At 45.0% G+C, this 27760-nt stretch overlaps 1 protein-coding gene across 8 annotated transcripts; it reads right to left on the bottom strand.

The window, feature by feature from the left end:
- Positions 1-9: 9 nt before the first annotated feature.
- On the bottom strand, positions 10-27258 carry LOC111850190 (leucine-rich repeat flightless-interacting protein 2-like). Of its 8 annotated transcripts, XM_072700832.1 has the most exons (18): positions 26855-27203; positions 26261-26412; positions 18242-18330; positions 15575-15635; positions 14439-14483; positions 14244-14294; positions 13876-13908; positions 13407-13517; positions 11868-12038; positions 11608-11700; positions 11302-11394; positions 10525-10617; positions 9886-10027; positions 2489-2538; positions 2263-2377; positions 1817-1896; positions 1223-1327; positions 10-1149 (listed from the first exon to the last, which is right to left on the bottom strand). In XM_072700832.1, exons 2-18 carry the CDS (start codon positions 26348-26350, stop codon positions 1039-1041), a joined length of 1533 nt encoding a protein of 510 aa, XP_072556933.1. In that variant the 5' UTR covers positions 26351-26412; positions 26855-27203; the 3' UTR covers positions 10-1038. The 8 variants fall into 8 exon arrangements, with proteins under 8 accessions (XP_072556933.1, XP_072556932.1, XP_072556928.1 ...); XM_072700831.1 differs by lacking the exons at positions 14439-14483; positions 15575-15635; positions 26261-26412; positions 26855-27203 and adding an exon at positions 20945-21055 and having other exon boundaries at positions 18244-18330; XM_072700827.1 differs by lacking the exons at positions 10-1149; positions 1223-1327; positions 1817-1896; ... (2 more) ...; positions 14439-14483; positions 15575-15635 and adding an exon at positions 5351-8878 and having other exon boundaries at positions 18244-18330; positions 26855-27258.
- Between the last annotated feature and the right edge of the window lie 502 nt (positions 27259-27760).

Here is a 27760-nt window from a genome sequence, read left to right as displayed (position 1 = left end):
ACCCAGCCATTCCAGTTTACTCTTTAATACACACTTCAATAATGCACAAAGTTTACATCTCTTCTAAAAATATGTAAACATTGTGGTGCTTCCCAGAGCTGTCCGTCCCCGTTACCGGAAGTGAACGAGGAAGGGGGGGGGGAGGGGGTCGCTCCACTCTGTCTCCAGGGGTGTACGTCCACTTCGACCCCCAAGGGGTCACACAGGGCGTTTCCTTGTTTTAATATTCGATAATGCAGAACTGAGTCTAACCCTTTGGTTTGAAATGATGCCACAACTAGAATGTTCCGTGAGAAGTCCGTATCGTTGCGTTGCATTCTTTGCTGTCAATTACAAACTGTTATTACATTACAAGCTGGTGAGATCACAGACGGCAATATAGTTTATATTCGAGCTTTGTGACAAAGAAAAAACACAATGTGGACATTAAGTCCCTGACAAACAGGACTCCACCCATCTCCCTGTACGGCCCCCATCTGTGATGGAGGTTGCAGCCACAGGCACGCACATGGACACACACGCACGTCGAGTTTGGCTTAAAATGAGGTCAACGCTCTTAGCACAGTTTTTATAAGGAAACAAACACCAGCCTCCTCCAGGAAAAAATGTGAAGTATGAAAAGCCTGCCCGTGGTTAGCGATGGCGCTTCAAGGCGCCCCGATCGTGCTCCAACATGGCCGCCCGCATGGTCCGCAGAGGCCCTGTCCATGTGCTGCAGCCTACCTGCCTGTGAGGGGGGGGGACAGCAGCACAGGAGAGGGGGCCTCCAGGCTGCTACAGACACCCAACAAATTCCCCATAGTCTCATTCCCCCCCCCCAGCCATGACAGCAGGGTCGTGCTCACCCCCCCCAAGTCATCTGGAGACAAGTCTGTCATTCAGCATCTCCTAGGACGTTCATGACCTAGCGAGCGTATTTGAGCAGAGCGTTTGTCCAGGGAGACGGAGAAGCAGACACAGGTCAGTCGGTGTGTTCAGTCAGGGATGATGTGTGCGGAGCTAACAGGAGGAGATGCGGCCGTGGTAGGGACCGCCCGCCTACTGCTGAGCAAACATAGGGCTCCTGTTCGCTTTCATCTTCTCCAGCCGCTTGGTCAACAGACTGTTACTCGCCTCCAGCTCGTCGACTTTGTCCAGAGCCGACCTGAGCTGAAATGGCAAGGGGGGCCGGGAAGTAAGAACAGCGCTTAACGAGCGGGACCACATGAGGAGCGACTGTTACCTCTCTCTGCAGTTTGCGTTTCTCCGCCTTCAGGTCATCCTCGACTTTCTCCGCATTCTCAGAAGCCGATTTGTAGCGCGTCACCTGACCTTCCAAACGTATGACCTGCAGAACAGGAGACCCTGCTTATGGGGGGTACATTTTTGTCCTGCAACACATCGAGAAGTTTGGGCGGAAGCCAAAAGAATCATCCTTTACCGCCAACCACATGAGGCAGACATAGTCATTCCCTAAAAACCACACTAAGACTGGTCTGCTTATGCCGTTACGCTGAGAAAAGTGTAAAATAATACAACTCTAAAGGAAACACCCTCTGTGGCTTTTAATGTGTAGGGCAGGGGTGGCCAATCTTATCTGCTAAGGGCCGGTGTGTATGCGAGATTTCACTGCAACTGCCTAATTAGATTACTAATTAGAGGACTGATTGGCTGAAGAGTCCTCACACCTGAGTTTGAACAGCTGACCTACAGGTTATCCCAAAAACCTGCATACACACCGGCCCTTTGCGGATAAGATTGGTCACCCCTGGTGTAGGATCTAGAGCACAGAGCATACGCATCTCCAAATTACACGTAAAAACCTTGAAACACTTACATTTTGTTCCAAAGCTGCAACTTCCTGCTCCGATTTGACCAGCTTAAACCTGAGCTCACTAATTTGCCTGTTGGCATCTCCTGTAAAGGGGAATTTTTAGAACTGGCATTACTCTGGCATTACACTTATTTAGTGGTCAATATGCTTAGAAGTATTTATAAATTGTGTTCAAATGAAATACAAGATACTCTGACTTTATTTCGTGGTAGATGGCATCTTGGGAAACCAAAATGTGTGGGATAGACTCAGACAAACGATGGGATGAACATGCGTGTGTTTAACAAGCACAAATCCAAGGTGAAAATAAAAATAAAACCCACCACCCTGAGGACCCACCCACTCATTCTTAATGTTATTAAAACAGAAAAATACCCCTTGATCTGTTTTCGATGAGTCTGTATCATATTCATATGATGTGGACACTGGCAGTGAAAGGATGTCCTTACTTTGGATGTCCAGGATGTGTGGATTGGTCCCGTTCTCTAACGTCACATCATCAGGGGCCACCGCCTCGTCCCTGCCATTCTGTTTCTGATCCAGCTGAGTCTTTAGCCTCTTCACCTGGGTAAGTGCAACGGATCACACGGCTTAAGGTCTCCCTGGCATGTGGCCTGGGAGCGAGACCTTCCCCTGACCACGCAGACACGCGTGTGACGTGGTGGCCGGTCTCACCTGTTCTACCAGGTTCTCCCTCTCGTCCACCAGCTTTCGCAGTCGTATTTCTGGAAGAGACACATTAAGGTAAGCTCACGTAGACAGCAGACAGCAGTTTCACTCTAGTTTCTAAATATCTGCAGTGGCAGCCATGTTTTTAGTAGCTGTTATGAATGTAGGTTTTTCCAATATGGCAATGAACCACAAACATGCAGAAAATGCTAACATTAAGCACATTTTAGTCTATTCAACTACAGTCCAGCATCTTGAGATTACACCTATTAATAGACAAATAAGGCTAATTGTTACATTTTTAAATCACAAGCAACAGAATACTGCGTTCTGCAAAAAGAGCCCCACTATAAATAAAGCAGATGTTTTGAAAAGAAATGGGACATTTCTGATTTAATGGACCCAGTATTCAGATGTTTTATTCTATTTCTGTACCAGGACTTCTGGTGCACAGATGCTATTAAAAATGCCAAAGGCATGCTTTGGCGGTACACAGGCCAAGCCCTCAAATGTCACAAACCTCTCCCTTTCCCAAAAAGCAGACTTAAAAGGCCATCATGGAGTCCAGAAATCCAGTTCAGGCATGGAACTGCTTGTACTTTTCTGGTGAACCAGGATCACTTAATCCAAATTTAACTGACTAAAATTTGCCTAGAGATATTTTTTGGGCCGATTCACTATATCTCTACGTTCCTTTTTTTTTTTTTTTTCTTCCATTTTTCCAATTATTATATAAAAACTGCTGTGCAAAACAGGTCAGTTCATTATTGGATATACATTCTAATTTAGCATCAATGTCATGGTATATATAGGCTGCTGGTATATATAGGCTGCTGGTATATATAGGTATTTATCATATATATGTTACTACCTGTAATTCTAACTATTAAGCAATCGACTTTGAGACTAGAGATCAGGAACACCTGACCCAAGGAGGTCATCAGACGTTTCCTTTAGAATATCAGAAAGCCTAATACAAACAGGCAAACTAGTTACATGCAATAATTTATAGTCCCTTTGGAGAAGTGAACACAGTATTTCAGGGTAACAAAACATGTCAAAAAAAAAGGAAATGTTACCATACCAGAGGAGATGAGAGGAGGAGGAACGCCAAGAACACGGAGGATGGGAGCTCACTCAGGGTGGGGGGGGTTTAGGTCACGTGACGCATGCAAAGGGAAGCGATGTCCTCTAAGGGTTAGCATGCAAGAACTGGAATGGAGATGCAGCTGAGGCACAAGCCCAGCAGGGGCTCCAGCCATGCCGTGAGACAGCACCAGAGTGTTACGTTTACACTGTTATGAACTTTTAATGAAGCCCACCAGTGGTTGTCTTTGTAAAGCCCGAGACAGTATCCAAATAGGTGTAGGGTTATACCACCATCTATGTCATTAAAACAGGGTCTTCCCACCCTAACCTGTATCATGTTCCAGCGGTAGCCCATAAACATTCCATTCCCACTCCAGTAAGTATTCCCCGTAGCTATTTTATGCTAAAATGCCCACCACATGTTCGAAACAAGGCTGGACTGAGCAGAAAAGTCAGCCCAGTAAGGAAGGTGTTAAATGCAAGGACAATGCAAACACATTCCCTAATTAACATCAAGCTTAAAGCTGATTCCCCTGGTCATCCATTACATTGTTGCACAGGACAGAAAACATCGATCTACCTGTTTAAGATAATATGGGCTTCAAATTTCATTGTTTAATGCTCCAGTTGTATTGCCTTGAAAATTCTGAAACATCTCAAGCACAGCTGATGTGATTATCTTTACATGCTAAAACACAGATTATACCCCATGCCTATCAAACCAAAACGGTGTCGAACTGTCAATCGAATGCTATTACTGTCCAGCCTTAGTCTCTGATGGTCTGTAATAAGAAATTTACAAACGAGAGGAGGCCATTCGGCCCATCAAGCTCGTTTGGGGAGAACTTAACTAATAGCTCAGAGTTGTTAAAATCTTATCTAGCTCCGATTTAAAGGAACCCAGGGTTTTAGCTTCCGCTACACTAGCAGGAAGACTATTCCATACTCTAACTACACGCTGTGTAAAGAAGTGCTTCCTCAAATTTGTTTTCAAATGTTCTCCCGCTAATTTCCACTTATGGCCACGAGTTCTAGTATTTAAACTAATATTGAAATAGCCATTTGGCTGAACAGCATCCAGACCCGTTAGAATCTTATATACCTGGATCATGTCCCCCCTTAGTCTCCTTTGCTCAAGGCTAAACAGATTCAGCTCAGCTAACCTCTCCTCATAAGACATTCCTCTAAGACCAGGAATCATTCTCGTAGCCCTCCGTCGCACCTTTTGTAAGGCAGCAATGTCCTTCTTAAGGTATGGTGACCAAACCTAGGAGGCTTCAGTGTCACAACCAACCAAGGTTTCATTAATATTTTTCAAAGAAACATTTTATTTCATTATAAAAGTAATTATACTTCAGAGACACAATTCCACATTGATTGGTACATCTTTGGTCAAGAAAAGAACAAACTCCTTTCTTTAAAATTTGCTGCAAGACTGGACATGGAATACTGAACATTTAAAAAAAAAAAAAAAAAAAAAAAGTTTGCTAAAACAGAAGATAAAACAGGATTGGCATGAAATACCGCAGTAGCTTTTATATTTATGTACTGCAACCAGGGTGGATAGGGTGGGATGGGCAGAGTAACCAGTCATGGGCCTCCAACCCACATTAAGAGGAATGCAGAAGAAAAACTATATATAAACACTCAATTTAAGTCGGTTCATGAGCTTGGAGTGGACCTAATAAGGGCTTATCTTTACTTATCAAAGTGATATGTCTTTTATAAAGTCGTCTTTGTGCATCGCCAGATACTTTAAATTCTTAAATTCTTGTATCATCATTGTACTGGTGTAACGGTCATCGACAGGCAACAGATTCTCAGATACCTATAAAGGCCCTTTCTGAATGGGGCCATGGATTCCACTGCAATATTTAGACCATCACTGGCTGCAACACATTAATACATCAGTCATTAATACACCATATTACACACTCCTATATACTCAGCTCGGGTGATGGAAACAGGGTTACAAGGCACTAAATAACTTAAAAAGGAGAAATTTGCTTTGTAAAGAAAATACAAAGTGTACAAAAAAAATGTAAAATGCAACATAAACACCGTCTAGTACTGCACATGGTATTGGTCGACATTCTGTATGCGCTCAGCAAATACCATGTTGCTATGCTAACAAAATCATGTAACAAAAGCCCAGATAGCCAGTGGATATTTCACCAGCCATTAAAAAATGCTAGGAAAAAAAAACTGGATTATCTCTACAGAAATAAATAAATTTTCATGGATGCAAGCTGGTTTAAAGTGATCATTTTTTCCTCTTGTACTATCCCAAATAATATTAAACAAATGCAATCAAAGTGAAATGGAACATGGCTGGAACATTCAGTGCAATTCAGACTCCAGCTGACCAATTTCTGTACGACAAAAAGTGTTCCCCAAATTTGTGAGCCATAGTGTTACTGGGTTTTAAACCTCCGTAATTATTGACTTAATCAATCTGTTTCAGGATTTTTTTTCTTATAAACAGAGCAGAGACTGATGGAAAATCAAATAAGAAAAACAAAAATCAAAACGGGACACTACATTGTAGCCTTACATGGCATAATTTAGGAACTTTTATATGTTTAATAAATTACTGTAATCAGCGTTTACTCAATGCCTACCCAGCAGGATGTGTCCATAAATGTATTCAAACGTTTATGTCATGTACCCGGACATAACCTTATTACAGTTCATTTCCTGTGCATATGGGTCTTCCACGATCTGGCATTTCAGGCTGCACTGACCTGCCTAGGAACTAGGCCATGCGACAGTCTTCTTTGCCCTTGGCCTTGCCCTTCTTACTGCCTTTTGCTGAGCCTGCGTTGACTTGCTCTTCACTGCCCTCCGGTGGCTCTTCTGTTGGTTGGCTCTCCTGATTCTCAGCGGAATGACTCCCTGTCACAAATGCCACGGCCTCTTCCCCTTCCTCTACGGAATTCTGGACTGACTGTGACCCATCAGACATCTGCTCCACCTTCACTGTTCCCAAAACATCTGCAGATGAATTCCCCTCATCCTGTACTTCAGGGCAGTCTCTTATACTGGGATTCTGGCACTGACTGTTTCCAGATTCCTTTTCTGGTCTGGAATCAGGGTTTTCTCCTAACTTCGCTTCTGTGTCTTCATCAGCTTTTCCTTCATTTGTGGATATTTCTTCCAAACTATTGTCTTCATGTGGCCTACTGCTAATTGTATTATTAGATGCTTCCAAATTCGAACCTAAATCATCATCAAACTGGAATGACTCTCCTCCTTCTTCATCATCGTCCAGCTCTTTTGGTTGCAAGTCCACCTCTTCTAACTTTAATTCGCCCTCATTGTATTTTTCAGATATGCTTGGATTCACCATTTCCACTTGGTTTGGAACTGTTGGTTCAACAGATGTTGACTCTGTGTTTTGGGAATCTGTTAATTCAGCACCTTCCTCCATTATACACTCAGGTGGCTCCTCACAGGAGTCATTTTCCTCCTCAAACAAATTCTCAGTTTGCCCTGCAACGTCGCTCTCAAGCCCGTTGTCCTTGACCAGAACGTCAGCAGCAAACTCCTTACTTATAGTTACATGTCTTTGAGCATCTACTCTTTCCTGCAACTCAACATCTTCACTGCAGGCCTGGTCTTCTTTGTGATATCCTGACAGCTGTTCTTTTTCCAGCACCTCAGCTTCTTCACAGCTATCCATCTCCTCAGTCTCTGTTGCTTCAAGCAGTGCACCTTCACTCTCAGTGACATATTTTATTAAGTTATCCTGAGCACCCTGAATCTCCTGGACATTTCCCTCAGCCTTATTCAGATCACAATCACTTCTATTCGGGTCTTCTTGTGGGATTTGTACCTCCTTAGGAAAATCAGAGCCAACAGGTTCCTCAGTAAAGGCCTCAAGGCTGAATGTGTTTCCTACATTAGCATGCTTGATCCCATCAGCTAAGGCTTTGCTTGTCTCTTCCTCCAGGAGGGAAGAGCTTTCTGATGGCACATCCACTTCATGCTTGATGCCTATGCCACCTGCAAGGATATCTGTTTCTTCAACGTTCTTGCCCTCCAACACTTCACTGTCATTTCCTCCTTCCTGCTCTGTTTTTTCCTCCTTGTCCACCCTCTCATCATCCTGCAGTGCCTGATTTAATGTTTTGATTTCAGTTTCCTCCACAGTTTCAGTCTGACATTCCTCAGCTGAAGGATCTACTGTCGATAGATCGGTCTCCATCTCTTTGACCAAAGGAGTCCCCATGCAATCATTTGCTGTCTTCTCCTGCTCCTCCTCATCTACCTGCTTAGCTTCCTCTGGATTTTCAGTGAGTTTTTGTTTCTGTTTGCCTTTCTTTTTCTTTTTCTTCTTCTTACCAGAAGCACCAGTATTCTCTGGCTGTGAAGACGTAGTAACGGCTTGAACTGAAGCTCTCTCGGTCGCCCCCTTCTTCTTTGCCTGTTGCTGGGTGGTCTTCACACCTTTTCCCTTCTTCGGTTTTTCCTTTGGTTCCAAAACCACATCAGCAGTTTCATGCTTCAGGTCACTAGACACACTTTCAGCTGTCTCATCACCCCCTTCAATCAAAGTTGACTCCTTCGGACATTCTTCTTTCTGGTCCTTGTCTGTGCTTTCTGCAGGAGGGGTCTGTGGTTCAGCACATACAGGAGAAGCTGCACCAGCCTCCTCATCCATGTCTCTGGTGCCGTCACTGGTTTGGTTAGATTTATCTTCTTGCATAACATTTCTGACATTCTCATTCTCAGATTCCATATCTCCAGTCTTATCACTGGACTCGCATTCTCCTTGATCCACTGGTGCCATGGTTTCCTGGCGGTTCCCATCGGCTGTGCTGTCTGAGCTATTTTCTATTTCCGTTCCACCCTCCAGACTTGCCGTTTGTCCTTCGGTACTCAACATCCTCCCGTCGACCAGATCTGCGTTCCCCACCCCATTGTCTCCACCCTCTTCTTCCTTTGTAATAGAACCCTCTGTGCCATTAAGCACCATCAATTCATAATTGTCTTGAGCTACAAAGTTAGCCTCTGAATTGTGCTGACTGTAATGCATCCCAAGCCCAGACCCCATGAGGGAATCGGATTGTTCTCTCTCGGGATTCCCTGTAGGAGGCACACTGGCCTGGCTGCAGGAAATAGGTGAAGACGGCTCTCTTTCACCCTGGTTCTGCTGTGCACTTTCAGCGGCACTGCATTCCAGTGACTCCACCTCCTCCTGTTGCCTCTGCTGTTCATCTATGTGGTTCTCAGCCTTCTCCACCAGCTCTCTACTGCCCCCTTCCTGTAACTCTTTACCTTCCATCTGCCCCTCCGCGGCTTTGCCTGGAAGACCATTGGAAGAGAACTGTAGGGCCAAATTGTGTGCAGCTGCAACCAAAGTTGTAAAAATGGAATTCTTTTCAGCTGCCTTTTTTTTGCGGCATCAGTTAGTACAGAAAGAGAGAGAGACCGGTAACCACTGGGGAGGAAAATCAGCAAGGAGGGAATATAGACAGGAGACCCAAAGCAAAGTTCTTGGCCCCAGACAATTCAGAAGAAACACCAGAGAGCTGCAGCAGAACATCAGAAAAGTCCTCAAAGTCCAATAAATCTCTGCTGTGGTTCTTTGGGTAAAAGCCCCGCAAGAAGTGCAAATATACCTGCATTCGCATGAGAATCAGCCAGGGTGCTGTTTGCGTTGGACCAAAGGTGTTAATGTATCCCCACCATTCTAAACCACATCAGATATTTATGGAAGCAAATTGAGAGAGGGGGGAAAAAATAAAGTTTGACTAGCAAATCATCACATCACTCATTTTAATTTTGCGGATACGTTTGAATATGTATTATATTTTTAGGTTTTGTTCAATGATATTCCTATATTAGATCATTTTGGAACCCACTTAATTAAACCAGGGGCAGGTAATCTCAAGTCGCATGATGTGCTGTGAAATTCTACCTCTTCATTGTTAAACTGAACTGATTATCTTGATAGTGATAAACCTGGATTAAAAGGACACTGGGACCTCAGACTTCAATGCTCAGTGACAGGGACTGATCACCTCTCAACAAATTAGCAAGATAATAAATAATGAAAAACAAGAGCTTGAATCTATACAGAAACAGAAAAAAAACTAGATTTGCATGGTGCTCAGAATAATGGGGAGCAATGAAGGAAGTCAGAAAGTTTGCCCAGAAGTTGAATTTGATCGTGAGGTGTGGAGCAGAGGAAGAACATGGGAAAACGGAAGTGAAAAACACAGCAGACAAGCATGTGGATTAGTGATACAGATTATGGCTAAGCAGCTCACACAGTCAGAGAAGAGCGCTTATGCCAGTCAAGGTCTTACCTAGCATGCTGTCGCCCCCAATCTGACTCGTTTGAGGGTCTTGGGCTGATCGTGTGGCAGAGTCTGCGTTGGTAAGTCTGTCAATCACACCTTCCGTCTCTCCATTGGCGTTAAGATCAGGCCCAAGAACTATGCCATGTTTCTGGACAGGATGTACAGACTATGTTGACAATTTCATACTCCACAATTCTCAATAGCCTCAATATACCGCACTCTGGATGAGATGTGTTCTGTTTCTCTGTAGTTGTCACATCCAATGAAGATCCATAACAAATTCCAACAGAACCGCATAAACTATCGCAAAACTATTGCATTTCAGGACATTATAATTAAGCCATATCACGGTTTACTGTTACTTATACTACACTTCTGAATACTGCAGACTGCAGGAATGCACAAAGAAACAGCTTTTCATTGACGGCTAGCTCAAATAAAACGTGTTAATGTTTTACTTCATGCTTGTAATTTGGTCTCAGTACAGTTTAAAATACAGGATTCCAAATTCTAAATAGATTTAAATATGGCCAAATCAGTGGGTAAGCACTCAAAACATCCTAAAAAGGGTAAATTTGTTTGATTTCCAACATAAATTTGACACAAGTAGATGTCACAGGTGTTTGTCTTACAGAAGCTCAGTACCTTCAAAGTATCTCTCAGCTGAAGGACCTCATTCCTGAGGTCATCGCGCTCGTTTTGGATAGCATCAGAATACTCCTTCTGCCTCTCTAAGGCCTGAGCATTGCCCCCAGAAGCAGAGAAAATGAAGAGCAAGTGGAGAAGGAGAGAAGAGATGTAGGAAGCAAGCCTGCCAAGTTATCATACACTGAAAGGGACAGAGGTTTGTTTCAGTCTAACCACAATAAGCATACCAGACCAAGGCGGGCCAATAATTCTAACAAAGAAAAAGTTAGACTGATGAAAATGATCAACTGCACTGGGAGCCTAATCTAATCCTACGAAAAGACTGAATGAAGTCCCTCTTATCATGCTGGCCAGTATTCAATGGGTACAAGATACCTAAACTAATAGACTGAGGGATTGTGTCATGCTAACTCTACTGATCAGTGCTGATTTACGACAGCTGGGTATGCTAACGATACTGAGTGAAGGAGGGTCATGCTAACTGTACTTCTCAGTACTGATTTATGATAGCTAGGATATGCTAAAGACACTGAATAATGGAGGTCCAATCTAACTGAACTGACCAGTACCAGTTTATGACAACTAGGTATACTAATAACAATGAATAAGAGGCTCATGTTTAAATGTATTGATTAGTAGCTATTTGGAGGCCCATGTGAACTACCCTGATTATCTCATTGTAACTGTACTGTTCTGTCGTTATACAGTAAAAGCAGGCCGGAAAGACAGACGGGGGGGGGGGGGGGGGGGGGGGAATCGTGTAACATGGCATACCCCAATCTTTTTATCTTTCCACTCCAGAGTCTCCTGTAGGTCCGCAATCTCCCTAACATAGCCATCCTGCTTGAGACTCAACTTACGGTTCTCCTAGCCGTAAAGAAAGAAGGAACAAGAAGCAAGCAAAAGTAAGAGGGACACCAGAGAGCTGTGAAAACGCTGGGTGGGAGAGCTCAGAGGTCAGAAACAAGATGAATACCACCATCCAAGGGGACCCAGTGATAGAGATACGACGGCACCGTAAGGCAAACGAGGACCGAAGCTGAATTAAGCACACATGCTCCATATACAGTTTGTACTTACAGTGAGCAGCTCCTCGCTCTGCTTGAGCATCTCCTTCAGCTCACTGAACTGGAACTGCAGGATGTTGTGGGCGTGTCTCTCCCGCTCTAATGCCTGCCAGTGCAGGAAGCAGAGCTTCACTGGATGTGCCACTGCCTGGGCCTTCTCCTTTTTCTGATTATTATTCATTTTTAATTGAACAGACTCTTTTATCCATGATTGTTGTATAGCTTTGTCCTGCAGGAGGATTCTCTATGACCTAGTCTACTGGAGGTTCTCACCTTTGACTTCTCCTCATGCTCGCGGCGCGATTCCGACAGCTGCTCCTCCAGCTCCATCAGCGAGTCCTTCAGCACATCCACCTGGTACATCAGCTTAGACTTTTCATTGTCCAGCTGGGCATTGAACACCATGGCCTTGCGATACTTCTGCTCTACCTCCAGCATAGAGTCCTGCAGAAGCATACAAGGTCAGTAACCTGATCACCACTAAGGAGTCACGCCTATGCCCTGTGAGGGAAAAAAAAAAAAGTACCAATTTGTACCTTTGAGGTACAATAACTTGGCTGTACCCTCAAAGGTCAGCCAATTGTACCCTAGCTGTAGGTAAATGTACCTTTTTGTTTAATTTAAGGTACAGAAATTGACTCTGAGGAACAATTTTGTACCATTGGGGAACACAACTGTACCAGGGCTGCAAACTTTCTCTGCCAGTGCATCTGCAGAGCCTCCAGTAAAAATGGGCATGGTGAGCTCAAACCCATAAATGGAAGGAGACTGCCTAAAACCATCTCAAGCATACCTCACATCTAGATCTCCCAGGGTTACTAAAGAAGACTGAGTCCCCTATGAGCATCTCAGGTAATGCCACCTGTGGCTTATAAATTTTAACCTTTATCCCCAACTTCCTTAAAATGGAGGATGATGAGGACTGAATCCACAACAGATGAGACTCTCCATCTCCCAGACCACGGCTCTACTAGAGCAGTTTCACAGAACCCGGTCCTCTGTAACCACCAGCCGGTCCACATTTTTGCTCCTTCCCAGCTGGGACTGTCTGTTGATTCCCAAGGATCTGATTGGGAAACATTGTTCTAGAGCATTTCTATAGATGAGAATATGCCAGCTCCTGTTGTCAGACCAGTTACTTTTGTCAGGAATCATAGAATCTCTGATATATTACAAAATGTAACTGGGGATAATTCAGGGGATATTAGAAGGTATAAAAACTACTACACACACAATGTTTTGTCCTGGGATGTGTATAATTTTATCAATATATGTTCAGAATTGCAAGCATATATCACTGCAGCCAGGAGAGGAGTGTCCAGGGGGAGGGGTAATGTTGAGTAGGATGGGCAATGTCAAGTAAGGGGGGTATATCACGAGGGGTAGGAGGGGTTTATAACAAGGGTTAGGTTATTCAATGATAACAGTTAAACACCTCCATCTTGTGACCCCTACTCGACATTGCCCCTCATACTCGACATTGCCCCTCATACTCGACATTGCCCCTCATACTCGACATTGCCCCTCATACTCGACATTGCCCCTCATACTCGACATTGCCCCTCATACTCGACATTGCCCCTCATACTCGACATTGCCCCTCATACTCGACATTGCCCCTCATACTCGACATTGGGTTTCTGGCTGCAGTGATATGCCTCTCTAAAATTAGGCCAAAGATTGTGTAGAGATGCATATTTATGATCACACGCATTTCAGAGGGTCTCTTGTGAGTGACACAGTGTTTATCTGTAATGCACCTCCCATACCATATGTGAGCTCGGGGAAAATGTCTTGAAAGCATATGCTCACCTTCATTTCTCGCACAGACGTTTCAGGATCTGCCCAATTTGAAGCGTCACCACTTCCTCTCCTGGAGGAGGCCCGGCTCAGAGAGGCGAGGGTGGAGGTGGCCCGGGAACCCTGCGTTGAGATGTCATTCACTACAGGGTGGATGGTACTGCAGACGTGTGAAACACTCACAGCAGCTCACCATGGTCTGAGTGATGGGACTGACTTGATTAGTCTGCAGGGAAAACTGATTAATCTGGTTTGGTTTCATTGGGGAAGCCTGTCTTTTGCTTGCACTCTCTCTCTCTCTAAGACCTGTTAACATTTGGTCAGAAGTACAACTATCTATCCATGCAATGTCTCTTCCTGTCTTAGATGCAATGAAACATACAGGTACGCATCCATTCATCATTAGAGCCCCTGAGTGGAGATGCTGGATAACATGGGGATCCAATAGATTAAATCCAGTCCCAGCAGGAACAGTACTAACCTTCTCCAGGTGGTCTTTGTCCCTGTCCTCCACCTGAAACAGGATGTAGGACACACTGTGACAAGCTGGCCAAGTAGGGATAAGAAGGAGCACTGGATCAACTCAAGGACATAGAAGCTAAAGAGGTACTCTTAGTCCTGTGCAATGACATGTTAGGCCCAGACCAGTTAATCTGTAGCTGGTACAGTACAACTATTTCCTGAACAGGTACCTCTCAGTGCATATCATTAAGACATGATATCCAGACCAGGTACAATCTCAGTACATCTGGAGTAGCAGAATAATGCATGATTTGGCCCCTTGTGATGTCATCAATCATTTTTAATGGATATTAAGGGTTTGTTATTGAAGAAAGAGCCGTCACTGACCCTCAGACTCCCACGACTCCCTACTGACATGCGCTCCTCATCATCTGATATCTGAGAGAAAGACAGAAAGGTTATTAAATGGAGAAATGGTACAAATAAATGCCTAAGCCTTGTTTGTCTTCCTTGTACTCAGCTAAACCGCTAACCATATTCTCAGAGAGAGTGAGAAAGAGAAGGAGCAGACAGGGTACAGACCGAAGTGCATCTCCTTGAGTGGTAGGAATACCTCTCACTCTCCTCCTAATGAGCAGAGAGAGAAGAGGAGAGAAAAAGCGAGAAGAGGTTGAGAGGTATCATTATAAACCCAGCCAAAAACACCAAACAAACTAAGTTTACAGTGTCGACACAGAATATGGACATGCTTCATACTGAAAAGTGACAAAACACAACACCACGGTGCAAACTCGATCGCTCTCTGGCCAAGTCTGTCCTCAGGGTTCACTTTGCTTGCCTCAAAGCCAGCCCAACCCCTGCAGTCAGGCATTTCTGTCTGCACCACTGCCCCCGCCGCCCAGTACCCATATGTAAAGCTGGTAGGTCAGCCCCAGCCAGTTAGGACCTACTCAGTTCCCACTGACTGTAACTGCATCTTAAAGAAAAGATCACATGAACTACACATGAATCTGTAACACCCTGCAGAATGTGGATCACATTGACCAAGACAAGTAATCCTTCACAACTCTATGCTAGCTTACATGGACTCAACAGGCAAGCACTGGTTATGGACATCTAATCCCAGAACAAAACCCATGCGTCGAATGAAGGGGAGCATGCACGCCGAGCTGAACCGATTAATGCATGCAACATAAAATGCGACATGGAGAATTTCACAAAGCAAGTCTCTTAGCTGAAGATTGTACTTCAGGGGGGAAAATCTTGATTAATCAGCCAACGCTGACAATCCAGCTTTGTGAAATGACCTCTGATCTTGAACTTAGGGACCATGTTGCCAAGCTTAATGCCCTTCAATAACACAATTGTCTGACTATTTTTACAGAGCATGTTAGTTACCTCCAGCTGTGTTTAGAGATAGTATCAAATGGGGCCAACTAAACCAGGTAAAAGAACTGCAAGATTACACCCATCCCACTGTTATTATTGTTATAACAGGGAAGCAGAGATGCTCATGACTTACTATATATCACCAGGGCATCAACATGGTCTCATGGCAACACAGTTTAAGTCACCTTGGTGACATTAAGACGTGAGCCAAGGGAACTAAACTGTGTCTAGTTTACAGAAATCTCGTCGAAATACGAAAACAACAAGGAATATTTGGAACCGCCATCGTAATTCAGCGTCTGCGTGGGCCTCAAACACGATACTCATACCATCCACTGCTCGATGTCACTCCATTTACTTTCCAGCCCGTGAAATTTCTGACAGCAGTAAGTAGGAGGATGAAGCCACAGATTTAAAAGACAGAAAGAAAAAAAGAATGAGAAAGAGATAATAATCAATGACTTTGGCTTATTGTGCACTAGGGCAGAAGACAATCACACATAGAGTCCAAGCGAAAGTTAGCTAGAAATGCAAGGTACCCTGCGGAAAAGGAAAATGATTTTAAAACTACTATGCTTTTAAGCAAGATTTTCCATGAGCAAAAATCTTTAAAAGGACATTGGAGTAAAGGTGGGGAAAAAACACAAAGTTGGGCCTACCTTCTGGAAATTCAGGAAGCAGAGACCACAGCAGATGGATCAGGAAGCAGGGAAGTACAGAAGAGAAGGTAAATAGGGAGGAAGGGATGGACAGAGAGAGAGAGAGAGAGATGGGAGACACAGGTGAAGACTGGGAGCAGAGTGTAACACAGCATGAAAGCTGACACAGGTCTGTTTGAAGCAACACCAGCCAAAGGTGCAAAGATCTTATACCACGATTCAAAATCCACAGAGCTCTGAGAGAGGGAGGGTGTCATTACACCACATGACCAAGTTGCCTGAGTAACACAGATTCTTCTCATTACTCCTTAGGGGTCTGTCAGCTGTCTGGCAGTCCTGGCGTGTCCTGTCACTATGTCACCAGTGCATGCTGGTTCCCATACCCACTGAAAGCCACCATCGCCCCCGGGACAACATTCTCCCAGTGTCGCAGACAGAGATAAGATGGTTAGTGAGGAATTCTAATTGAATGTTAACAGAAACAGCCTTTTACAGGTTCCGGTCATTGTCTGGGAGAGGACTGGCACAGAGGACAGCATATCAACAGCACTGTAGTTAACAATATCGAAGGAAAAATCTCTCTCTAAAAATCTATCACTTGGTATATAGATTCTAAATAAACATCCTGAGTAAAACCACACAGTGCACACGAGTAATGTGAACAATGTTAATCAGACAAACATCTCATGGTACAGTACTGAGCAGACACAATGTAGCTTACTGATCAGTGTGTGAATACACATTTTTGCTCCCTCCCAGCTCCCAGGAGCAAAAATGTGGACTGTCTGTGGGTCCCCAAGGACCAGACTGGGATAGTGCTACCAGAAACTCGGAGGGTGCAAAAATGTGGACTGTCTGTGGGTCCCCAAGGACCGGACTGGGAAACAATGCTACCAGAAGCTCGGAGGGTGCAAAAATGTGGACTGTCGGTGAGTCTCCTAGGACCGGATTGGGAAACACTGCGTTAGTATCATTTTTCTGTTTATCAAGCAGGCTACAGATGGCCAAATGCAGTTAGCTGTTTATGAGGTGTAATCACAACAAAACATCCCAGTTAAAACCTAACCTACCTGTATAAAAAAGAAACATCTTCATTTAAACTTTGCTCTGTCACCTTGCTAGGAACGCTAAGCAAACGTGAAGCACGACGTCGACCCGACCGACAAACCTCGAATACAGGACTAGCTACCCGTTTCTGAGACAGTGGACAGATGTTCCCCATACGGGACACACATGTAACTAGCTGAAATTTAGAGTCTCCTTTCCCCTGCCGGTCCACCACACCCACCTTCCACAGCAGAGGGGACTCTGGGTCTCCCGTCCCTGTCACACGCTTCCCTGCCATGCTGACAACTTACGGGGCCTTGTCACGGGCAGCACGCCCCGACCACGCTGCTGCTCGTCCCAGGCGGTCTTCAGCCACCTGGGTGGAGCCGTCCATTCACAAAGCACCAAGCCTTGACAGTCTCCAAAAGCAGCTACAGGAAGATAACCCAACCCAGTCCTGCTGGACCTACCAGATCCCATACTATTCAGTTCCTCCTCACTGAAAGAGCAAGTACAGCATGGAGTGCAATTGTTCTGTGCTGGGATTACCAGCCACACTCATTTGTCCAATCAGACCTGGCTAAACTCTGAATACACTGTAATCCAGTCTGTGTGTGTGTGCGTGTTATGATCACAGGCCTATTATATTCTTAATAATATTACTGTTTTCTACAAACATGGCTTTATGTAGCATTGCACAGCTGCATGTAACCTTCTGAAAATATTTTGCTGCTACTATGTTTCAAATGTGTGTGTGTATGTGTGTGTGTGTGTGTGTCACATAAACAACCATTAAACTGCTGAACATGGCCCCCTAACAAGTTTCTAAATCAAGGTGCATTTGCAGCCTTTGAAAACAGAGGGAGATTGATAGGAGTTCCTGCAGAAATTATTCACTTTGCAAAAGTAAACATATAAAAGGTTAAAGTTGTGCCCAAGTCAGACTTTGGCTACATAATCAGTAATCTAAGCAGGGAATTTCAGCTCAAGGACTTTTGCTTCCTTGTGCATTCTGTGTCCCGTGAGAACCTTTCCCCGTTCTCCTTTGGGATATCGTAAGAGGACTCTGTGATTCTGTAGCAGAGCGTTCTGATTCACACAAGATGAGTCATTTAGAGCTCAGTGGCAGGACCAGATTGGGCCACTGAACCAAGCCGGGAGTCAAGGCGTCAAAACTGGCCCCTTCTCGGTCAACCTCTCTTCCAATTAAGGTGGCCTCCAGGATGCCTAATGTGATCACTCCACTTTGATCACACTCCGGGGGGGGGGGGGGGGGGGGGGTGTGCCCATACCTCATTCTGCTGCCACTCCAGCTCCTTCATGCGAATCTCACGAGCTTCCGCCCTGGCGGCCCGTTTAGCTGCAAGCCGGGCCTCAGCCTGTGGAGGAGAAACAAGACAGGAGAGAGGGAGAGGGGTCAGCTCCGCACGCATTGCGGCGGGAGAGGGGTCAGCTCCGCACGCAGCGCGGCGGGAGAGGGGTCAGCTCCGCACGCAGCGCGGCGGGAGAGGGGTCAGCTCCGCACGCAGCGCGGCGGGAGAGGGGTCAGCTCCGCACGCAGCGCGGCGGGAGAGGGGTCAGCTCCGCACGCAGCACGCCAGCACATTCACTCCCAGTGTAAACACACTCGCACTGGATTACAGTGCTCTGCCCCATCTTACTGACCTCCATTACGCTTCTCTGCTAAACTTTTCTTTCACTTTTGAGACCGCACAGGATTTATTTGATTTCTTCAGCATCTTAGGCTTTAGCCCATAGGGCACAACAAGACTTAAAATAGCAGCCGTTTGTGCCACTTTCTAGCTTAATCTTAGTTGTTTTCTCATCATTCACTGAACTGGACCGAACAACACGGCAGTAAACGGGAGAGTTTACAGCTGTGGTGAAACATGAATGCAGAGGATTTTCAGAGGTTATCATAAAAATAAACTTCTACTCTACATTATGGAGCACAAACATAAAAAAAAGAAGAAGTGTCTCTTTCAGGAAGTTCAGAAGATATATATTAATCTTAAAAAAAACAAAAAAAACAAACAATAGTTTGAGGAAAATGCCTTCCGAGGCAGTTCAGACCGTGAGCAGACTGGTAATTTCTAGACAAATACTAATGACCTCCTGAGCCAAAAAATGCCATGTGTGCACTTCATAAGTAACACCTTCATGAAGAATGTAGTTTTACCTGCAGTTAAAATGAATTTTGCTGCTATACACAGTAATACAATTTTGTGGAGCTTGCTACATTGTAAACGAACAAAAAACGTTTATGTTTTGTTTCCATTCTCAAGCATTACATGTGTGGTCAACAAGAAACATGTTCAAGCGTAACTCACTTAAGAATATCATTAAATAGATATGAAGGAGAAACGTTACGACAGCTGTATCGTGGGAGTATCTAAAATGAAGCCAAAACATCCCTGTAAATGTAGTAAACCTTTGAAAATGTGACACAAACACTGTCGAAAAGACGCCGAAGAAGAGGGACCCAGAAAAGCCACCTCAGGACCGGGAGCTTGGCGCGTGGCTGGAAGCGGAGCCAGATAGCACAAGGTGACCATGCTTATGCCCATCTTGATTTCAACTGCACCGCCTCCACCAAGCCGTAGCTGTTGCTCACACACACTTAGACACTCACACATTGAGTGTGACGGTCACACCCGTACACAGTCACGGGCTCACGTGTTCGCGCAGTCACACGCACACAGCAGCCTCGGGATATACAGGCTTTCACACCGGGCTGTGGCCAGAAGCAAACTGAGAAGTTTGGCATGAGACTGTTACCGCGTGGAAGGCGCACCAAAGCTCGCTGCAATCCCAGCCAGCAGCAGTGTCTGATAAAACTGGGGGCCTAACAGCTATAAACATGGCTGGTGAACACAAATCACCCTAAGACTCTAACCTTGTGATCTACATAGTTCGGGATACTACAAGACTAGGCTAAGTATATTTACTTCCTTGTTAAAACGTGGTACAAGACAACAGCAACAACCAATCCCTTAAAAAGTATGACTCAACTAGTCATCTGGAACATACAAAAAAATCAATACAAAACCAACTAACCGCAAAAAACAAGTGTTGCTCTCACCTGCTTCTGGCTGACCTCTGACAAGAAGTCCATCTCTCCTGAACATGAAACAGCTTCAAAAGGTTCCTAACTCAGCTCCATACCTCTCCAGCTCAACGCCGAACGACCCACTTCCCCTGGGCAGCTGAGAAGCCTGTTTATTTTAAGCCTTTATGTTGACCGGCTCCAACTCCAGATCAAGTTTAGTGCCGTGCAACTGCTCCTGATGTAATTCCAGACTGGCTCTTAGCATGACACTGCTCCTGCTGCACCATCTCCAGGTGTCCCACGGCACAGAGCTCTGCACAGCTCCAGTTCCACTCCAGCGTAGCGTGGAGCCTGTAGCCTGTGTCTCGCCAGTGTGCCTATCCGTCTGCGTCACAGTCCAGTACCGGTGACTCAGCATCCTTCCCTGGTTACTCATTGGAGATGGAAGTTAAACATTCTCCAGGCAAGATGAATGTGCTTTTAGACAGCGAGATAACGCAGTGACGACTTCTATGTGTGGCTCCATCCTGTTATGCTTTGGAAAGGTACTTAATCCAGATTATAGACTGCAGATTTGTAAAAATACGAACATAGAATATGAATGGCTCAATAGGTTAATAACCTGCCTGAGCACCCCCCAGCCAGCAAGGGGCAGCACTGAATGGAGTCCATTTCTACTGCAACACACATCATTCGCTGCAGAGCAACTCCTCAACAAGGACCAAACCAAAAGGATGTTTCTGCGACCACAGTAAGCAACCAATAGACCATAATCACCGAAGGTGTAAATGACAAAGAGAATGGGGGTGTTGTAACCCCCAATAATCAAAATCAGCCAATACCATCCCCAAACCCCCCCTAAATGGATGGAGACCTATCCCCCCCCCCCCCTGTTCAACCCAAAGCTATGTCCTTGATAATGATACACACATTGCGTCACTTACATTTTTTTGACTATGTTGATCTAACGGCCGTGGCGTTCTTCCTACGAGTTTAGGTCGGAAGCTAACAGTTGACCCAGTGCTGCAATAACAGCGCATTGAGACACTGCCCCTAATAGTTTGAGGAAGTTAGACAGCTGACTCATACTGAAACCCAAGAGCACAGAAGGCCCAGATGCAAACACATCCTTCCTCTCCGCAAGGAAGAGAACAAACTGAAGCCCCCTCCCCCTTAGTAGTAACAGTCCTAGTAAAATGAACAACAGAGTAACTGCTTTTACCTAATGCTACTTCCTCACCATATAGCTCACATTGCATGCTCTACCTGCTATATCTGTCTACTTTGGGCTCCATACATGGTTTTTTTCATACAGTATGTTAGAAGCGTTTTACATGCATGCTTAATCCAGTAGGGATGACGTCCATTATTGGCCACTCAAGAACACTTTGGTCACCTTTGTTCTTCTTCACCTATGCCAGGTGCCATCTAGCAGGACTTCCTCAATTCGCTTCTACGATGACCTGCTGCCATGTCACAGATCCACAGGTTCAAGGACTTCACACTTTGGTATATGGTGGCCGTTTATTTGGGAGGTGCTCCGATTGGTTGAACAATGCGGGTTACGGTACGTTTGATTGGTAGGGTGTTGCTGGGGGTGGAGCCTGGAGGAGCCCATCTCACATGCTGCCATGCAAACAAACCGGAGCTCATTCTTAGGATAATCTGAGCTCAGGTTTCCGCCTCGCTGCAGTCGCAACAGCTTAGGATTTTACGGACTGGGCAGCAATATTCTGCTACTGCAAGTCCCTTTGGCCTATGAACAAGCAACACCTACAAAACTAATCTGCCCAGGTATGTCACACAAATATCAAAACAGAAACGTACTGAAGATGCCAAGAAAAGAGTTAGACTGGTAAACTGGAACTTATCTGCCAACAAAACAAGGAAAGGACTGAGAGGGCAAAGAATGGAAAACCTAGAAGAAACTAAAAGCAGGAAGTCAGTTCTGCCCAGGAATCATTAAATCTTAAAACGCAACCAAATGCATCCACTAGACAAAGCCACCCCCTGCTCTGAACTGAAGAAGCAGCCCAACAGTCAGGTCTCAGTGGGAGTCAGAGAAGTGCTAAATGCAGAGAAGTGCACCTGGACTATGATATAAATTGAAAGATACATCCAGTAAAAGTGGTGCAGTGGATACGTTTATTCATGTGCTTTCTTGAATGATCTAAGGTCCAACACTTGTTACATCAACATGGTTATGGAAGACATACACCAGACTGGATATAATGATCAGCGACCCTCTGAAGTGGGATGTTATCAGGAAATAATCAATGTTCCCAAAGTAGGTTTTACACAGAGGTGTAAGGAACATCTGGACCTATAAAATTACAGAAATACTGGCTACAGAACCAGAAGACTTAGCCAAGCCTTACAGGGCACCAGGCAGTGATTCAGCAATTGCTACGAAATCCTTAAACAGTGTATGTGACATCTGCAAGTCTACTGGATGGCACAAACATCAACTTGTGCTGTATGGCCATAAATGCTCCTCAGATTGCAAGCATAATTGCTTACACATGGCTAGCAAAAATAGCCCTCTCTCATTCTAAGACCATAAGCTACACTTTGGTATTTGGAGTTTGCTTGGGCTTTCCTGAAACAGGCTGCTCACAAACGCTCGTCATCAGTAGGTCTGCATGACGGCTTCCTCGGTCAGCCGTCACCTTCCCACAGTGCCTCAGTATCCGCAAGATTTCTACTTCTTAATTTATGCCTTGGATGTTTAGCTGATACTTTTGCAAATTACACGGTAGGATCCACTTTCACTGCTGTCATTCTGGTTTGATACATCTGGTACAACAGAAATCCCTTCCCTAGAGTTTGACCTTACATCCTGTGGGTCAGCAGCCCAATCCCTTTTCCGCTGCTCCCCGCGTCTTGTTGACAGCACGGCTCTCTAGCAGTCAGCAGTGTGTGTCCTTCTCTCTCCTCCAACTGCACTCTACCTTTGGCCCAAACCCAGAAATCATGAACAAACAGGAAAGCGATTGCAACAACTGTCTCAACAGACTTATTACTATCGCTGGAAGAGACAGGCCGCCCTCCTGTATTTATTCCATGCAGCAGAGCATGAAGGTCGTGCCAGTGAAGACGAGTGCGGAACGTGTACGTGACCCTACGCAGCACATGTGTGTATGCTGGTATGTGCATGTCAGGGCATGTGATCTGGGGAGTGCAATGTCATATAACAAACACTTCAAACGCAAAACAGGTATTTTGCCTAATGATATGAGCCTGATCTATTAAATCAGTGATATTTATAGAAGACTGGGAAATTTTCCATTTTCTGTTTTTGGAACTTTGATCACTTCCACAGAAGAGTCAGTCATGTCAGTCAGAGGGGTTAACCTATCAGCTGAAATAACTGATGATGTCAAAGATTTCCCCGCTTCCCCTTTAACTTGCACGTACAAAGACCAGCGCCTATGATGAAAAGTTACTCTAGTTGCTACAAGTTAAGGACCAGAAGCAGCACAAGCACTTGGCATGTTGCTTGACGGAGCATCAAGCAAGGCCCATTATGACTGCATATTACTGTCCCATTCATGAGTAAACAAAACTAGACTAACTAGTTTAACTAGTTTAGACTAACTAGACTATTCCCATTTAGGCTTTTTGCTCTCACACATTGCATAAAGTCACACACTGACTTATGGTGGTTTACCATGCAAACATACCTTATAAAACCGCCAAGTGTGCATTTCTGGAAAATCCCACAGATATTATCAAAGGAAGACTAGCCATTCATGCAGCTGTAAGAGAAACAGCTCCGGAAATGCTGCCCTACTGTTGCCTGACAGTTATGAAGTTTGGCTGAAATCCTGACGCCTCATTTTGGTTACATTTACTACTTTTTATTCCTATTTTTGAATTGTGCTTTTGCATTTTATTCAGTTGTATATGTAATTGCTGTTATTTAGTCTATGTGAATGTACAGGCAGGGAAGAAGCCAATATTATAGTAATATTCCCCCCCCCCCAAACATCCATGTTAATCAGGCCTAAATTAAGCATTTGTACCACTCAATTTTACCACATTTTGCAAATAAAGGAACTCAAATGAAACATTAAAATTAGAAGATACTGCTTACCTCACATATCAACTTGTGACAGCGGAGATTTAGTGATGATAGTATGTGATCAGTTCTTTTGCAGATTAACATAATGTTCCTATTCTGCTCTATTGTGAACCTTAAAATAACCCTTGACCAAAAACAAATACTTCTGAATTGAAAACACGAACTAGGGCATATTAGGATTAAATGAACCAATCCATTTAAAAATGTATGATCTTCAACAGCTGCACCTCACTTGGCCACAGACTGTACAATATAAACCAGCAGCACTATTTTCTATGACGACGTTTACCTAGAAAGTGAATTCTTTTGATGGCAGCTTCCTGTTGCCGTCTCCAACAGCCCCTCTAGTAACTAGAAAATGGCTAAAACCACAGACGCAGAAATGAGAAATGCAAAACCTGCCATATGAAATCCATAAATCTAAAACTGCAATAAAAAACATGCAGGAAAATCCTGACAAGTTATAAAGGGGGGGGGGTCCTTTAATGTTCCACAACATCAGCATCAGCTTTGGGGTTTGGGTGGGGATTACAGGGTTACAGTAGCTGATGTCTGACCCTGGATTGTGACGCGGTCTAATCGGCTCTGGATGCCGGGATTCTCCGATGCCCGGTCCCATCAGGCAGTAGGGTTTCTCAAGCCCGAATGCCACAAGCAACAGGCAGGAGACCAAGGCATGAAAATGCAGTAAACAGCCTGCAGACTCAGTGGCACTGAAAAGGATGGTCAGCAGCTTATAATGCTATACGGTGTTATTAAAATTGGAGACGCAAGCTGGTTAGGAACCTGCATTCATTTCTCAAAAGGTGCAGTTCTAAGCACCATAGGTGACTTCCTGAATTAGCCCAAATGTGTGAGTAGGATTTTAAATGCTCTGGAAAAAGTGCCAGGCAAGCAAAGGACGAAGATAATTAACAAGCTACACCAAAGAGAAAGTGCCCAATTCAAATCTAGGAGCCTCTTGCAGTCTCTGGATTTAACCATCACCTACCACGTCACTAAAAGCATGTGTAACTACCCACAGGTATTTTTAAAAGGCGGGGGGGGGGGGGGGGGGGGTATATTTAGTAACAAACCTCTTAATCCTTCGTTAAACGCTAAAATGTTAAGAAAATAATCACCTCCGTGCATGTTTGAGTATTAAAAAATATATAATCAGTCCAATTTCTACAGTAGTTCACCAAGGTAAATAAGGACAGCAATCTGGACAGTGTACATGTTTAGGATTAAGCGTGAATATAACAACCCAGACTGTTGTATTTGGTGACCCATGGTGAATACCAAACATACAGTTCAATAAATAAATACTGTGCAATCTATCAATGACGAAACCGTCATCATGGCTGCCAGTTATAAGGGGAAGTCCCGTAAAATAGCAGCGTGGGGTTGGAGTGGCTGAGCCGGACTGCGGCAGCGTTTCCCACCCTAACTGTCCGGGTAGAAGGAATGACGTTTCATCCACAGGATTAACAGGCAGGCCAGCTCACACACCCATACGGTGTGAATGTCGGATTGTCCGCTAATGTCTGATTGAGTGTGTATACATACATACACACAGGGACATAGAGGTCACGCGTTATAACCTGCCTACTGATGGAAACCACCGATCGCTTACGGATTTATTATACAGGAGGGGGCGGCCGACTTAAGCAAAGACATATAAATAAAAAGCAATGTGTAGACAGTCACCTCTACAACAAGTGAGGGAGGAGCGACCCCCACGCCGAGACCCCTAAGCGGAAAGTGCAATGCATGCAAAGCGCCGGCTTCACAAAAGCTTAAGCTGCAGTAAATGGGTATATTTCCTTTCATAATCTCCCGTTTTGCTCCCTTCTTTGATCGTTTCTATCTCAAATACCCAGAATGGAGGTAATTTCTAAGCAGTTTGTTTTAAATAGTGATACGATTTTTGTTTTCCGTGCTACAATGTATCACTGGGTTTTTATAACGGCAAGCCGAGACCTAAGGGGCCGGCGCAGCGTCCACGCCGCTTCACGGCCGCTCACAGGCTGCTGGTGGCCTCCCCCTTCCACATTCATCCCCACATAACCACCGAAGGTGTTCGATCGGATTATTGTAACCGATCGTCTTTTGGGTTCTCCGAAAGAGCAGCGGAAAGGCTCCGAAATGCAGGCGGATGAACAGGCACCTCCGCCGGGCTGATTCACTCACTCACCTCCCGGGCTATAAGATTCAACGCGTCGTCCTCGGCCGTCAGTCTCTCCCGGTTGGGCATCCTCTTCCTTCCAGTGTCCTGGGTTCCCATTTTTGGATTTTGCTCATGTATTTCTCGCCGGTTTGGTGTGTGAAAAAAGCAAATCGGAAATCCTGGGAAAATGGCAGACGCAAAATTTCAAATAAAATGAGGCAGACGGGCACAGGAGGTCACTGTAAGGTATTCACTGCCAATAAAAGTCAGAAGAAAGTACAAATCATCCGATCCGTTCCGGCAGCTTATGCTATAAGAAATAATGGTCATCTAACTAGGCGCTGGGTATAGTCACTAGCGCATCCGACGGATGTCTTCCTGGATCTGTCGTCTTTCTTTTCCGAGTACAATGTGTTAACGTATCAAATATGTTGACATCGTACATTGTTTCTAAGCATATGTGCTTCGCACACACTGCATTTTGATCTCACTAAATAATAAATAAAGGCGATTTATTCGTCCCTAATGTAGCTAACTTTGGCTGGGAAATCCGCCATTAAATTTCCCCAAAAGATACAACCTATGCAGTAAATAAAAAACACAGCAAAAGGGCGACCGTACCGGCCCGAGTCAGGAAGCTGCCGTTGGGTCTCCTTACGGTCACCGCTGCGCAGCGTCCGCCCGCAGACACATATATGGAGTTAAATGGAGCCGCCGCGAAAAAAAGTTACATCGGGGTTTCAAGGCGCGTCAGCTGCGGGCGGAGGGCGCACGGCAGATGGATACCCGTTCCGGGGTACAGCCCATATTTTGAGACTTCACCGCAGCGGGACCCGGTGCTGCTGCACCCTGGCCGCTATTTTTCAATGGCTAGCGGTGGGCGCTTTATGAGACCCCCCCCGGCCGAGTCCCGGAGCTGCACTGGTGGCTCAGATCGCCGGTAGATATTGTGTTATTTCTTTAATGTGCGTCATCGCCACGTTTAAAGCCGCTTCTGTGCAATGTCAAGTCCCCCCTCCCGACCTACATTACTTTTTTATTGATTCGATCCTCTAATGCATTGGTGCAAAATAACCCATTATTGTTCATAAAATTAAATGAGTATGTTAAGTAGGGATAATTAGCGGTTATCAACGTTATTGGTATGAGAGGGGTAGAACTCGCACAGCGCCAGCAGCTCTGTTATTATAAACTACCAAACATGGTCATGTTACAAGCCTGCCGATCCGGGTTCCCCCTAGCGCGCCGTCTAACCGCGTTTGCGTGTTTGCCGGCTGCCGGGCAGGCAAAATTAGCCTATCATTATATAGGCGTGGTTCCTGGGGGAATAGGAGGGTTCAAATCGCCTTTAAAAAGTGGGAAATGGGGATTCCGATTAATTTATTTAGCTTTATCTCTGCCCGTCTCTCTCTTTCTCTCTCTCTCTCTCTCTCTCTGTGCTTGACAGTCTATTTGTGGCATGTCTCTTGCACACGTACTCCCGCATTATTGATGCAGACCCTTCGTTCTGAGAAACTGCATTGTTTA

This window comes from Paramormyrops kingsleyae, chromosome 16 (genome assembly GCF_048594095.1).
Source record: "Paramormyrops kingsleyae isolate MSU_618 chromosome 16, PKINGS_0.4, whole genome shotgun sequence".
Taxonomy (NCBI): domain Eukaryota; kingdom Metazoa; phylum Chordata; class Actinopteri; order Osteoglossiformes; family Mormyridae; genus Paramormyrops; species Paramormyrops kingsleyae.
This window is presented reverse-complemented; position numbering and strand designations above follow the sequence as displayed.